Genomic DNA, 15211 nt, shown 5'->3' with positions numbered 1-15211 from the left:
CCACAGGACTAGACTCAGCTGCAGAAACACCAGCTGGGGGTGGATGGACCAGGATGGTCATCCTTCTGGCCACCATCACCCAGGGGGTAGTGCATGGAGGGAGCTCCAGGACTGCCCAGGATCGCCAGGGCCATGTGGCCCCGCCGGAGGCCCCGGCGCGAGTGAGACCTCCGCGGCCTGCAAGGGTATTTATACCCCCGCGAGAAAGATGGGGAACCAATTCTTAGGTGGTGGAACGTACGAAATTAATCGAACGAAGAATAAATTCTAAGCAACTGATATTTTGCATAACATAATTATCGCTGTAACAATTTCTACTACACCTATTGTTAATAACAATTACCCGCAGTGATTAATGCAAATTGTTAACAAATTTCATTGTTAATTATATAAAGAAATACGTAACTCTTTAATTTTTTAGCATAATATCAAATTACTATAAGTTATTACAAGTAACATCTATTTGAATCGCTCATCGAATTGCCGCCATTTCCTATTACGGATCCCCTCCCCCTTCTTAACCCCCCATACCTTATTTGTAATTCAATGTCCCCTTACATTTGCAATAATGCAAATAACTCGTGTTACATTCATGAATTATGTACAGTGTATTACAAGCAATAAGCAATTCGCAACAATACTCAAACAATACGTGTAAATTAAGATTACAATGAACACTCACCGCTACAGGACCACGACACTAGTTCCGATCGCTTAATTTCACACCTTATGACATCCTGTCAGAGTTCCACGAGGTTCCATCACCATATTTCTACTCTTGCCCACCAGTAGAATCTTCCGTGTAGAAAATAATCCCAATTATATCGATTGAAAAGTAATTAATTCACAAATTCACAAGACAAAAAGCTAACCGTGTTTCCCACTTCTCGCTCACGCACGCGCAGTACTAGAAACGAGTGTCGCTTCTATCCGCCACGTGTGGCGCCACTTTTGAACGTAATACTTCGAAGAAAGTAGTTCTTAAAGCCTCTAATAAACATTCTAAACTGCAATAAAAGTATCTGTACCATAAGTAACAATCCAATTACATTTAAAACTCTATCTTTTATCTTCTTGTCAAATTCTGAACTCAATTATTCTACTTATATCGCACCACTAATAAATATTGCAACAATCATTATCTGAAAGATTATTAAATTCAGAATATTCTAGAATACTCTAAAAATTCAATACTACAGAAACCCATAACCCAAATATTTCTACGCAGACAGATATCCAAAATTTCTTTAAATCCTATTTCCATTAAAACCCCAGGGGACCGAACCTTCAGCACGGCCCTGAGTCGCGAGACGCGTCTGCGCACTGTCGCCCTCGCTCGCCACTACAATGTCGGACGTCGAGCGTTCGGTGGTGAGACGGTCTCTTGCGTTTCCGTGATTTCCTAAGTGAAATCCCGTGCGCGTGCTGTTCAGACTCCCATCAAGTGGTGTAATATGATCCTGTGACTGATCGTCTTCGACGAGCCGTGATCGAGAGCCATCCGTAGCCCGTGGGCAGCCGAGAAAGATGGGTAAGTAAAAAGGCGGAAACCAAGTGGCCCGAATGCCGGCTACGCTTTTTTTTTCTCTCTCTCTCTCGCTCTGGCCACGGCTACGCCGAATGCCACGATGTCCGCGCGTGTGCGCGCCGTGTGGGCTCGTGTGCCTGCCAAACCGTCGCGGAGCGTGTGTGCGTGCGGGGTACGCCCCTGTGCATCGCCGCGGTTTCCGCCCGATTTTCACGGGCCCCTTTTTCGCCTCGTGACGAACGAGGGAGAGAGCACGCCGAATGTTTTCCGCGAGGATCGTATCCCCTGGTAAACTCACTCGTTGCCTCTATAAATAGGTGGATCCATCGGTTTGACGTTTCCTAGGCAGAGGCCGAGCCGCGCGTGCATGCACCGCGCCGTGTCTTCCTTCTCTTCATTTTCTTTTCGCGCTAGTCGAGGCTGACCTGCATTCTCGAGCGCTGGGGCATTCGATCCTCGCCTAGGGCTGCCACCTTCCCTAAATAAAGGAGAGACTCTTCCTTCGCTCAACTGCGTAGAGAGTTGAACCTAGGAGTAGCGAGGGTGGAGGGTCTCGAGACTCGAGACTGTATGCAGTTTGGGATATTTCTTTTGTGTAGAAAATCCTCAAGAAATTTCTCTTATTCTCTTCTACTATTTAAGCTTAATATTCAAAAGCTCCTACTGAAATACATTCTTCTGAATAAATAGGCAAGATGTATAGCGCAGTTTTGAGGACCCCCTCAGTCTTCCGCGCGACGGCTCGGAGCCCCACTATATTCCTAGGGTTAATTAATACACTCAGCTACAGAAACAAAGTAGATGCATCATGCCGCTCTTGGCGCTCTTCAACGTGTCATAACTGTTGCGTAACGCCGCGTGTTTGGAATACGAATGTCGTGGGTCGTTGCTAAGCTATGTAACGTTCGAATACGTGGAATCGTGGTTCAGGGATCGACAGAGTTTTTATACACGTTCACGTGGCAGTCCTCGAAGTTTGTCGGCCCGTTGCCTAAGTAATGATATGCAATTTGGTTTTTCTAATCGCACGGAATATTGAGTTGGAAGCCCGTTGCGGGGCTCGTTGATGCGTGCAGCGGGACGAGTATCTGAGGACGCCACGCTCGTAAATTCGCTCGCGCGCAATTATGCGTTCTACCCACGCAACCGTACCTTCCACGCGATGCCCTGTGTGCGCTTCGACGCACACAGACGCACGGGTGCATCGGCGACGAGCGTTGCACGAGACGCTGCATCCTGCGAAGGCTGTCCTACAGAGACCCTAACACGCGCGCACGAAGGGAAACTGCGTACGTGTGCAAGATGCTACGTCACTGCTGCCCGCTGAGGAACGCGCAGTTTCCCTGCGTCCAACGTAAGAACCACGTTAATCTTTCGCAAACATAATCGATATCAATTCGGCAGAGAAACGCAAATACGGTGACACGCTTAATGAACTGTCCCCCATCTGCTGGCGAGTACAGCTCGCGGCGCCACGTACGTCTATTGGCTTTAGATATTGGCTCGAGTGTAATCGCCGTGTTATCTGTATCGCAGGAAATTGCGGTCGGCTGTTTGTGTACTCGAATTTCGCGACATGCTTCGCGCGTACGTCGATTTCGCGCAATATTGAAACTATCGAGGCAATTTGATGGAAATAGAGGAGGTTTGGAAATTTGTCCCCGCGTCGAAATCGCGCTCGAGGGTGTTGTTGGGGTGCATTGCCCCCTAGTGGGCTCAAGATGCAGCGCCATGGGGTGCAAGGGGCGCGTTTCGAACAATACGACACAATCGACGAATAGTATTGATTTTCTCCTTTCTCTTCTCCCTTGTATATTGACATACATTTGGCACAAGGGTCTCACCCTCGCGAGTGCCGTTAACTCCGTTGCCGCCTTTCAGCGAAACTGCAGCCGCTGCAGATCGATACCACCCCCTCGCGTTCGATTCACGCTGCGCCTCCCAACCGGAAGGGAAAATCTCGAGCGAAATGCATCGGAACTGTCGGTTGCCGCGCGCCTTTGTGGCGCTCGTTAACGAGAGGGTCTCCAGTGGGGTGAACGGGGGTAACCTTGTACTATAAATCCTTATCGGTCTTTTCTGTATTAAAAAGGCCGAGTGAAAACGTGAAATAAAGAATATACAGCTTCGGGTTTTGTTTAACTATATTCAGGCGTAGAGAATGCGAAATTAGGTGGTAGTTTGTAAAGAAAGTATCGTGTCTGGTAGGTTGCATGCTATAGTGAGGGTAGAGAAGTTCCTGCGCGCATGCTCCGTTCATTTTCAAAATCGATTTTCTCGAAAACAAAGACTTGCACGAGCAAAATTGTGTCCAAGCTTCTCATTCCCATTTTCTTTTACGAAGTCTGAAAAAAGGTAGAAATTCCCAAGAAACTTCACACTTTCCATTTATCTATAAAATATCGTCTATGTAGATCCTCCAAAAAACTGCTTTTGTGACTGAATGTAATTTTATTTGAATCCTTGTTCTCCTTTTTTAGTGAAGCACTTTTTTATTGAATTCCATTCAACTTCGTCTTCTTCTCTCTCTAGTAACATTTACTTTGGAAGGAGGAATTGAAGATTTCAAGGAGCCCCCTCTCCGCCAGACAAAGGACATTCCCCCGAATCCAGTGTCCTTTCTCCCGAAAGCTTGCGAATCGATATTTCACCTACCTACTGTATCCGGGTTACTGGTAGGTGGAGATTCTCCAAGGAAGTCTCCAGGGTGGACGAGACGTAACTCCATGGTTACGTAACCGCTGAAACGAGACGAAATAATGTTGATCATCGGATTAAATGGATACTGTTACATCCGACACTGAATTTGTCCTGCTTCCCCCTCATTTTCTCAACGATGAACTAAAAATCGCGGAACGAGGACAAGAGGGAACCGTCTGGTACAAAATCGATTTAAAAAGGTGCTCTTAAAAACCCTCGAATATTAAATGAAAGAAGCGAAAGCTGAATACTCTCTTCGCGGAACAAAGTAACAACTCCAATAATAATTTCGATGAAGCTTCCCCGTCAGAAACCGTGCCAAGAGGCGAAACATTGGCGCAATGTATCTCGGAAATGCATGACAAGATAATCGCCTCGGTAACCTGAATGAAATTAGACTGTAGAAAGAAACAGGGCGAACGAAGATGCAAACATGTGCGCGAGAATTGCGAATCTGAGAAATATTGAAGCTCAGCAGGGGCGCTAACGAGCTCAAGAGCTTCACGTGTGTCTCATTAACTACATTTCATCGAATTCGCTGAAATCGCTCGGTCAACATGCTGAGAAGTCTCGGGAATACATCTGTGATCATAACGCAAATCCGTGTGGATCATATATTTTTATTTCGAAGATATCAGTAGTCCAAATATTAAATTTCAATTCCTTATTATGGGCTTACACCTTTTTATGTTCTCCTTCTTCAAAAGAATTTTTAATTCACTTTCTCCTCCGCTAAAAATATCTACAAATTTCAATGAAGTCGTAAATTCGCATTTTTTCCGGGTGTACATTACGTAATTTTGTTTTATAGTCCCAGAGAAATATAAATTAGAAGAGAAAATGCCAGAGTGGGGTTTCTGCCCCTATCACACGCGACGTCTCGCAAATAATAATGTATCCAAACAGTGAAACAAGTTGAAAGCGACAAAATGAGAGCGCAGAAAGGATTGCGGTCATCGGACACCTTCGCAGCTAAACGGATTGACGTCTTATGCAATCTTCGTATCCAGTTCATCTGGACGTCGCGATATCTCTGTGGTGGAAGGGGGAAATCGGCCGAGCAGCACGAGTCGCGCTATTAGCAACGAATTTTCGTAGTCGCCAGCGTTCAGCTGATAACTCTTATCGGGGGTAATTGCAAATGGAAGTAGGATGGGACTAGCGGAACGTTACGACGCTGGCTTCTCGATAAGGAACAAGAAACTCGTCTTAAAAAGAACGATACGTGACTCAGTCACGCAGGTATTGACACTCGACGCGCATCGTCTGATCTTGTCTTATTTTTCTCTCCCGTTTCGCGTTTCTCTGATTCGAGGCACGATAGCCACCGTCACGCATTCCTGATCATCTACTGATCGATCACGGTCGAGCGAATCATGCACGCCCTTCTTTCTACTGCGAGAAGTCACGCTCCAGGCTTTGAGAATTTGGCGACGTTTTTTATTTCGATGATAAATAGTGGATTAAAATCCTTTTCTTGTCATTCTTCGTCCTTTTTCTGCGGTATTTGTCTAATTTCTCCACCTCTTCTTTTATTTTAATTAATCCCTCAGTTTTCATCCCATTTCTATGATTTTTAATCTTCTTCCCATCTAGCGTCTCTTCATTATGCTCACCCCTTTCCTCATCCATCTTTCCATGCACCCCTCTATGCCCCGTCATCCTCTTTCTCTCCACCTGTGCCCTCTGCTATCTTCTCCTGTCATGGATATAGCCCCCTTTTCTTAATCCCTCTCATCTCTCCCCTTTTCTATCACATCCCTTTCACCTTTCCCCTGTCTCTTCTCCCTTTCTTAAAGTCCATTTAGAAAGGTCATTGTAACTGTATGTATACTGCTCGTAAAATATTCCCCCAACTTGGTTCAGTTTCTTGAATCACCCTCTAGATATCTCGACTTTCAAGATTTCTGATTTCTCTATCATTCTTCGATCACTTTCAATAAATCTACGTACACTCTCATTCGTCTTCAGTTCTTGTACCTGTCCAACAAGTACTCTCCGCTGCTATAACCAGTGCTCCGTGCCCAAGGTGCAGCTCGATGTCGAAGGTCCAAGATCGCAATCGCTCGAGTGTTCTGGAGGATCTCGAGAGCGACATCGACTCCGCGAAGAATTCGAAAGTCAGCGTATAGAGTTTCCTCGCGATCGTTGTGCAGCACGCGAGACCGAACTTTTCGAGTGCTCGTTGCGTAAATGAAGTCTTTGATTCCAAGGTATTTCTGCCGCGCGCGGCTGGTAACGCATACCAGCACTATCTGAAAGAAGATAAGCCCCGGCTGGTATAGAATTCCCTTCTCGATGCACACAGATCTCGTAACATAATAACACGGTCGCGTAATCGATGTCGAGATAAAAAAAACGGCCGCGTATTGTCGGGAAACAGTCGTCGCAGGGTTCCCGTGTGAATGGCCCCTGGGTTTCGTCCAAGTTTCGAACACCTTTCAAGTGTCATCGTGACGAGCTAACAGTTCGGAAGTGCTCCGCCTGAGAAGCTGCACTTTGCATGCCGATCGAAGGAAACTCTCGACGATGTTCCTCGACAGAGTCGGGGAAATTGGAATTCATACGACTTCGTGGTATTCGCGATGGTCCTCGACCCAACTGCTCCTTGCCTTGACTCCGAGGAACTCTGCTGCTCTTGTACGTGACTTGCTGTTGCAAATCGTACCGAGAAACGCGAATGAAAACCTTGGAGACTTTGTTTTGCGATCTGAGTTAATTGGTTGACGACTTAGTCTTGTGAACTTTTTTGTTTTTTCATAAGATTATATTTTTTCCTTTGAATAAATGAAGAAGATTGATGTGCGACCGCAGTAATTTAAAGCTGATTATCAATGGACTTCTTGAGAAGTTAACTGTTAAGTTCATTTTTTGGTGCAGATTTAATGTACTGCTAGAAGTGAAGGTACATAGAGATGGAATTTGTAGAAAGATAAAATTGTAGAGTTAAATGGTAAGTAACTTTGCACAGTGTAGTCTCGTGACTAAATATTGAATTTAAAGGTCCAGTCTTGTTTGCTGATCCTTCACAGGGAATATCAGTCTACGATTTATTATCGATAGAGTTTCGGTTAGAATAGAGATTAATGTCAGATTATGTGGAAAGGGTTGAGCTATCCTCTGCATTTGGCGACCTCGATCCCCGCCGAAAAAATAAATGAATTCTTGGAAGGATATTTGGACTAGTTTCCATCAAACCGTTCCAGTTCTACTTGGAAGAGCATTCATTTATTAGTCTAATGGATAAAGAGTTATCGCGGACTATTTAAAGAAGGATAGAGGAAAGAAGTCGATGGACATGTTGCAAGACATACTGTTCTAAAATAACCTAGAGGATATCGTGCAACTAAATATACTTGCGTGGTGATCGGAAACAGCCTGCGTTACGTTCGATATGGGTTCGATTGACAGCCTACCATTTATTCATGGAAAATATTCCATTATTGAAGAATATATCTCGCTCTAGGGAGGAATCAAAATGTAGAGAAAAATAGGGCATAATTTTGGAGCGACATCTTGAGAAATTCAATCTACTCTCCAGGACTTGATAAATTTTTTTCGAGACTCATTTTGCAGTGGACTTCAAGTTTGATGTCTCCTCTTTCCAACGAGACCTTAAAAATTGATCTACGATTTTTTTTCGCTGACTTATGGCACTTAGAACAAAAAGTGTGACACTGGAAGTAGAATAAGCCAAGGATCCAGAGACCGACAAAATTGCCAATCTTTGAGCTGCTGTAACTCCGTAAAAAAAAATCGCAGGGAGGTGAGCCAGGACTCATTTTAAAGGGCAAGGCTTCTACTTTCACATCCCTAAGTTGAACTTATCCGAAAAAAATTCTCCACTCCTCGACACGCCGAGAGAAAGAGGGTGGTTTTTCCCTGAATGTTTCTCAAATTCAGACGACTCTCAGGAACTTGATAAATTTTTTTCAAGACTAGTTTTACAGTAGACTTCAAGTTTGATGTCTCCCCTCTCCAACGAGACCTTAAAAATTGATCTACGATTTTTTTTCGCTGACTTATGGCACTTAGAACAAAAAGTGTGACACTGGAAGTAGAATAAGCCAAGGATCCAGAGACCGACAAAATTGCCAATCTTTGAGCTGCTGTAACTCCGTAAAAAAAAATCACAGGGAGGTGAGCCAGGACTCATTTTAAAGGGCAAGGCTTCTACTTTCACACCCCTAAGTTGAACTTATCCAAAAAAAATTCTCCACTCCTCGACACGCCGAGAAAGAGAGGGTAGTTTTTCCCCGAATGTTTTTCAACTTCAGACGACTCTCAGGAGCCTGATAAATTTTTTCCCGGGCTCATTTTGCAGTAGATTTCAAGTTTGAAGCTTCCTTTGTCCAACGAGAGCTTAAAAATTGTTCTACGATTTTTTTTCGCCGATTTATGCCACTCTGAATGAAAGGTGTACCCCTGGCAGTAGAATAAGGCAATGATTCAGAGACCGCCAAAATTGCCAATCTTGGAGCTGCTGTAACTCCGTCAAAAAAAATTGCAGGGAGGTGAGCCTGGACACATTTTAAAGGGCAAAGCCTCTACTTTATCACTCTCCCATTGAATTTTTCCAAAGTCCTATTTGTACTCAAATGCAAGGCGTGACAATGAAGGTAGTTTTTCCCCGAAAATTTTCCTACGAGAATTTCCAAAATACAAACGTCGCTCTCCAGTCACAGCTCATTTATCGTTGCTACAGAATCTATCATGAGAGCCACCAATTTGTTCCATGGATAAAAAAAGATGTTCTCGTGCAATCGATCCTTTCCGCCATTCGCGAGCGACAAATCGTCGCCTCGAAGCCACGATGCACGATACTCGCGCGCGAATCGCGGCGGCGAAACGGCCGTGAAAAGTAAACGTCAGTCGAGTCGTGACAATCGAAACTCGACGCACGAATCCGCGCGCCTACGGTCTCGATCCGCCGAGGCTCGCTCAGTCCACGATCGCCAGCCGTGTCGATAGTATCGCGCGTGAATCGCTGCAAGAAAACGTCGCGATAAATTCGTGCCTTAAACGACAACCGAATCTCCATGTCGTGATTTATTTCATTACGTTCATTCAATTAATTATCGGTGAATTTGCTCCTCGGACAAACTTTCGGAGCCTCGATGCTGGAATCGCGCAGCATCGAAGGACATTGAAGAATCGAGATATTGCTTATCTTATCGGAGTCTGGAGAGGAAAAAAGAGGAGAGGTGTAGCTGGATCCTTACGCAACAGTCGCGAGCAACCGGGACAATGAAGTCGAAGACCAGCGAGAATTTGATCGCGAGTGAAAGTAACGGGGTCAAGAGGGACCAGGAACTGAAGCAGAAACAGCTGAAGAAGGGTAAGGGCTGCGAAAGAGCGAAAGAGGTCTCCTTGAGGGTGCTCTAGGGATTATTGTTCCTTGGAGAGTCACAGTTTTAATTGATTCTGAGGAATAATAAATGGGGAACGAAAAATACAGTCGTTCCACTTGTGTGCCGTGCTAGGCTAGTGGAGTTCAGTAGAAAGTTCTACGGCTGTGAGCAGGTCATTAGCAAGTGCTTTTGTGGAGCGTTCGAAGACTTGTGATGGTATTCCGAGGCTTAGTCATTAACAGAATCTAGGAGAAGTAGAGTTAAAATATTTTCTGTGGAGTTGAATGTAGGATCCTCGCTCACATTTTTAGTCAACCCTAGATCAGTCATCAGAAACAAAAAATACACTTTGTATTAGTATCTCTCTAGCTTCTATGCTATGTAAAGCTACCGAAACTTGAGTAATAGATCCCATGATCGCTTTCAGCAGCCCATTATCAAGTATGCTACTCTCAAGAGTGGTCACAGCTGTATTCCACAAACTAGTAGTTTATTTGTTCTCCATCAGGCAAGAAAAAACGAAATTAAGTCCCACTTGGAGCAACGAGAAATTCTTTAGATTATAAAGAATCAGTGCCTTTGAAGTGGGATTATCAGTCCACAAAGGGTGGGGCCTTAATTTAGCATTCACGATAGCGCCAAAATGTATCGCAAAGTGAAAATATGCAAAGCGTTTCTGGGTCGTCGCATGATATCGCTTCGAGTCGCAGATAATACCCTTGGAGTTGTATTTCGAGTGAACATTCAATTTTAAATGGACAACAACGAGCTGTTTAAGATAACGACTCGGATGATTAGATAACGCGATTAGAAATGGCAAGTAACTGTATTAGGCAATGAGACAGTATCGCTCGATGCCTTGAGATCTACTTAGGAATATGCTGAAGGTTCGCCTATGATTCTTGGTTTTATTATTTGGTGGAAGAGCTCGTCACGATTTTCCTCAGTTCGTGACTGAAATGGTGAAAAGAACGTGACCGTCCAGCCACGATCGATGCATCCTTAATCTGCACGATTCTCGAAGAAATTTTGTTATTGACAGTGCTAGTCGCAGGAAGGTATAAAACCCTCCACAATCTCGCAACCTCCCCACTTGAGAATTTAAAACAATATTCTTTTTTTACAGAATAGATATTGAGCTTCATGAATTATTCCTCGCATAAAATAGCCTTCTGTTCTACTTTGCAACTGCTTAACCAACTTCGCAAACAACTCAATCCCAATTAAGAGACCACCACCGCTCCGAGGAGAGTCGCTTGTCAGACTTTTCTCCAGCTTGCCGCGCGATTGTTGCGATATTGTTTCGCTAATCGACGACGCCTCGAAGGGGCCCGAGTGCACGATGCACGCCAGCCGCTTGGTAATTCAATTCTTCCTCCGTTTCCCGTGGGTTAGCGGCCCCATGCCCAATACATTATTAAATAGTTGTAACACGATTGTAACGCAGCCAATTACACCACGATGGCTCGTTGCATCCTGTTGTATAGCCTATCGTTTGTACACCGTCGCTAATAAATCGCGTTGATTAAAGCGGACTAAAATAAATGCCCCGTCGCCGTCTCCTTTTCGCTCACGAAAACCTCCTCGCTTCGATTATCGAGTCGCGAATTGAATGATAACGAAGGCAACGCAAACCCCTCCTTATCGCCGCCTAATGGCCGATTTATTGGACTTTTTACAGCGTCGCTGTTGATAATGCTCAGATAAGGCGCGCAGAAAATTCTCGATAACAGGGCGAAACGAGCTATTAAAAACCGCGGGCTGATAGTGTCGGAATCTCGGTTGCTTTTTAATCGAACGACGCGGAAGGAAAACCTTGCCGTTCTCTTTTCCCGATCGTCTCTTAGCAATCCGTCGCTAAACCACGCAAATTTATTCGCAGCTTGCAATTCAGTACCGCCGTTTGTCGGCCGACTAGCGTTCAGGTGGTAATCGCGCTAACGATCGCTGTCGAATATGATTTCGTCTGAAATCGAATGTGGACGATTTGAGATCCTCGATGGAGCTTGGCTAGAAATCAATAATGCAAAAATGCATGATAATTAGTCGTGATTCTTAACCCTCGTACAACAAATGCAATGTAATAAATTTATTTGGAAGAATCACACAAAAAATACACTTTCTTCGTGTATAAGGTGTGCAAAAAGCTGAAAAAGAGTAAAATATATAATGTTCAATTTCTTCCAGAAACTAGTTTGCAATAGAAATTCTATTATGTTTCAAAATGACGTTGCATTCGTCTCCCGCGTCCATCGAAAACCATTCGCCTTCCAAGGGTTAGACAATCATCGGATGTATTCGATCCTTCGTCGATTCTCTGACCCAGAGCGCATCGCGAGAAGAGACCCGCCACTTGGGGGTCGTCGTCGCGTTTGACCCCACTTTGCGACATCCTATTTAGACCACTTTATGAATCATATTAACATACCGAACAGTGGAGAGGAGTGTGCACCGCGAGAGAGGCTTATTCGATGATGGATTACTGGTACGGGGGATTTGGATCAGCTGAGTTCTTTGAAACGAATGTGATGTGAGTCAAAAGTAATTCTATGAAACAGAATAGATAGCGGGGAATGTGGAATATTTTTTTAAATTAGAATTCCATTCTTTTCCATAATTCCATAATTCCATAATTGCAAAATGTGTAGACAGAAAACTCCACGATTTCTAATAACATACAGATATAATTTTCCTTTCCATTTCCACAGTACTTGTGTAACCAAAACTGTTCCACTTTTTAAGGATTAAAGTTCCTCATTAATAAAAGAAACTCAAGGCTTGAAAAATGATAAATTCCTGAATCTCGGTATTTCTCGAAAAATTCCTCCAGATCCCTCGACGCTTGCAGAATCCCTCTAGAAAACCACCGGTGGAACGCAATAGTAAATATAGTCCACTTGGCTTGAAATAAGAGAAAAAGCGATAAAGTGAAACTCGCGCGTCCGTTCGTTCAACCGTGGAATTTCAGAGGGAATTTTAGGTAGCCTGGAAACACCGTTTCGCGACATCCCATTTAAACCGGCTTATGAATCATATTAACGTGCTTGCTCTGTGGTCTACGGTTGGATGTAGGACAAACCGCGTGTGGGTGAATCTCAATGATGTAACTCTTTTTCTTTTTCCCTAACGACGTTTCCTCGTCGCGGCCACTCGAAGCCCCTTCGCGCGAAAAGGCGGTCGCGTGAATAGCGAGCAAATAAAGAATTCGAGGCGTAAGTGGGTCCGTAGGTGTAGCTGGCAGCCAGATTGTCCAGCTGTCGACGCTCGCTCCACCTTATCATCGCTCATTAGAAATTCCGAGCGCCTCCCACGAGACAGCTCTTGCCGAGCGCTTGCACGCGATTACCACGCTTCGTTTCGGAGCCAGGAATTCCGAATTATTAAGCTACTGCGCGTGGAAATAGCACGCGTATCCGCGATTGCGAAACGTGCTAGTGGACCACTCCATAATAGCTCTTCATTAGGTGGTATGTTGTTTTAATGACAATAGCTCGTCGACTCTTCCTTTGACCTTTGGTCAGGAACTGTTGGTGACCTCATTTTTTCACGATGACAATTTGTGTGAATTGTAGGGAATTATCTGGGGAGTGGATCTTTAGAATCCATTCCTGAGCGATTAGCGCGATTTTCAAGTGAGTTCAGAATTGGCTAATTTTATCGTAACTATATACTGATTTCTTGAGGCGAATTGGTGATTTTAATAAATGAGATATAAAGCTATTCGTTTTAGAAGTAATTCTGGATTCCAGAGTCAGAGTGTATTAAGTCTACATATTTCCTGCGTGACTTAATACACTTTGGCTCTGGGATCTGGAATTGAAAACTGATATTGATCGCTAACCTAGTCCTAACTCAAAATAATACACATAGAATGCTGTCCTAAAGGCAAGCCATATCAGGGAAACATTATATATCGTTTAAAACTCATTCAAGTGCCATGAATCACCCCCAGTATCTCATCACGACAACTATCAGTACTATCTTTCCCGTTTACATAGTAGAATACTATCGTTCCTTGCATTCTTGGTACAAGGACGTCCACAAACCCTAGAATCCTGAATAATAGCGCGTGACACGTTGACAAATTCGATAACACGAGCACGAAAGGCAAGTTGCGAGGGTAGAAGACATTATGCCACGAAGGTACGACGTTTCATGTTCACGGTGGTCTACCTAGAATCTCATCCAACTCATTTCGAGGTCTTTTAACGAGGCACGGCCAGTCGATCGAAAGCTGTCGCAAATTGAAGCGCGAGGGACGTGCAGACGAGGGTGTGTCTCTCCGCCTCGGACTCTGTTCCATTTAAACGAAGCTCCCTCGCTCATATCGGTGCTTCTCGATTCTCCCTATTTCGTGTTCGAAATCACCATGAAAAAATATGTTAAAAACTGCCCTGGCTTAGGTGTGCACTGAGTTAGACTCCCATCTTATTTGAATAATTCCTCACAAAATTGTTCTTCATAGTTTCCATTCAGTATTCAGTATTCAATTACAGATAGCGTGAGTTCTCACGATTCTTCCATGTTCTGTATCACAGTTCGACTATGCTCTGCACGAGGTACTCGAAAATTACGCATTGATTTCTCATTACGCTGAAATAGCCTGCAGAAGAGCGTATTGTGCTCGCTCGGGACACGATTTTAAACTCACGTGACAACGCGCTACGCGATGACGTCAAGTACACGGCCAGCTCGATAGCATGATGTCATTGCGTATTTTTATAGCGAACCGCGGTGTGAACGTGTCCCTAGAATCCTCAGACTTCATAAACAAGTAGCTCTAGGGGATCATAGGTCACCTGGGTGCGTGTCGCCCTTTTTCAACCTTTCAGGGGCATTGTTAGGGAGGAGCAAGGTCAGCTGAAGAGGGTCTCGATGATGTCGATGGAGGAACCTCGTCGAGGCTTATTTGATCGACGGTTCGATAAATCTCGAGGCTCCCTTGCTGAATTATCGCTAAACGTCTTTGTCGCGTCTTCGTGAGTAGCCAATTGAGCACGTAGCGCGACGTTTAAATGAGACTAATGGGCACAGCGAGAAAGCTTGATTTATATTTCCGGAAAAGAAGAGAGCCGTGATGACATCAGGGGAAAAAGTCACGTCGCGGCTCTGTGGAATGGATATGTCTTTGATACCCTGCGATTATATTGTTCTCGTGTCTGTGAGCTGGCTCAACGTGTCGGCTCCAATTTTTAACGAGGTCTGCAAATTTGAGGGTTTTTAAGCCTCAGCTGGTGTGACGATTATGGAAGCAGAGGGATAGGATTACAGTAATCTCATTCTAGAAAACTATTTAATCATTACTTGGCTGCATAATTCTTTAGTGCCTTAACTTTTTAGATGATACTTGGGGTTGAATTATGTTTGTTTGGAAATTATTCCATAAGCTCCATATATCATGCAGACTTACGTCAAAATGATGAATTATATTATTGCTGCACTCTCAAGACATAGCAGTATGCTTACAAATTTCACGCCAGGGTTTTTGACTCATCCCATATTTCTGTCCACCTGATGACATCAACCTGAATATCAGAAGACATACAACCATCGAGCAACATGTTTTTCGTGATACATAATTACTCATCGGGCAGTGAAAAATGGATTACATTAATCGCGCAGTATAACATCG

At 44.2% G+C, this 15211-nt stretch overlaps 1 protein-coding gene across 13 annotated transcripts in view; it reads left to right on the top strand.

Moving 5' to 3' along the window:
• The first annotated feature begins 1365 nt into the window (after nucleotides 1-1365).
• Unc-115a (actin binding LIM protein Uncoordinated 115a) overlaps nucleotides 1366-15211 on the top strand; it is a 31498-nt gene continuing 17652 nt past the window's right edge. For 8 of the 13 annotated variants that reach the window (XR_013002927.1, XM_076388542.1, XM_076388541.1 and 5 more), the window contains exon 1: nucleotides 9347-9566. Coding sequence is in view for 11 of the 13 variants with exons in the window: in XM_076388542.1 (XP_076244657.1) it covers nucleotides 9476-9566 (91 nt within the window). In the remaining 2 variants the exon portion in view is untranslated. Of the gene's footprint in view, nucleotides 1532-9346; nucleotides 9567-15211 lie in introns of those variants that run through there. The other 5 variants (XM_076388534.1, XM_076388532.1, XM_076388540.1 and 2 more) reach the window with 3 other exon arrangements.

Source organism: Calliopsis andreniformis, chromosome 12 (genome assembly GCF_051401765.1).
Source record: "Calliopsis andreniformis isolate RMS-2024a chromosome 12, iyCalAndr_principal, whole genome shotgun sequence".
Classification (NCBI taxonomy): Eukaryota; Metazoa; Arthropoda; class Insecta; order Hymenoptera; family Andrenidae; genus Calliopsis; species Calliopsis andreniformis.
The sequence above is the reverse complement of the archived record's forward strand: the minus strand, read 5'-3'. Positions and strand labels throughout refer to the sequence as shown.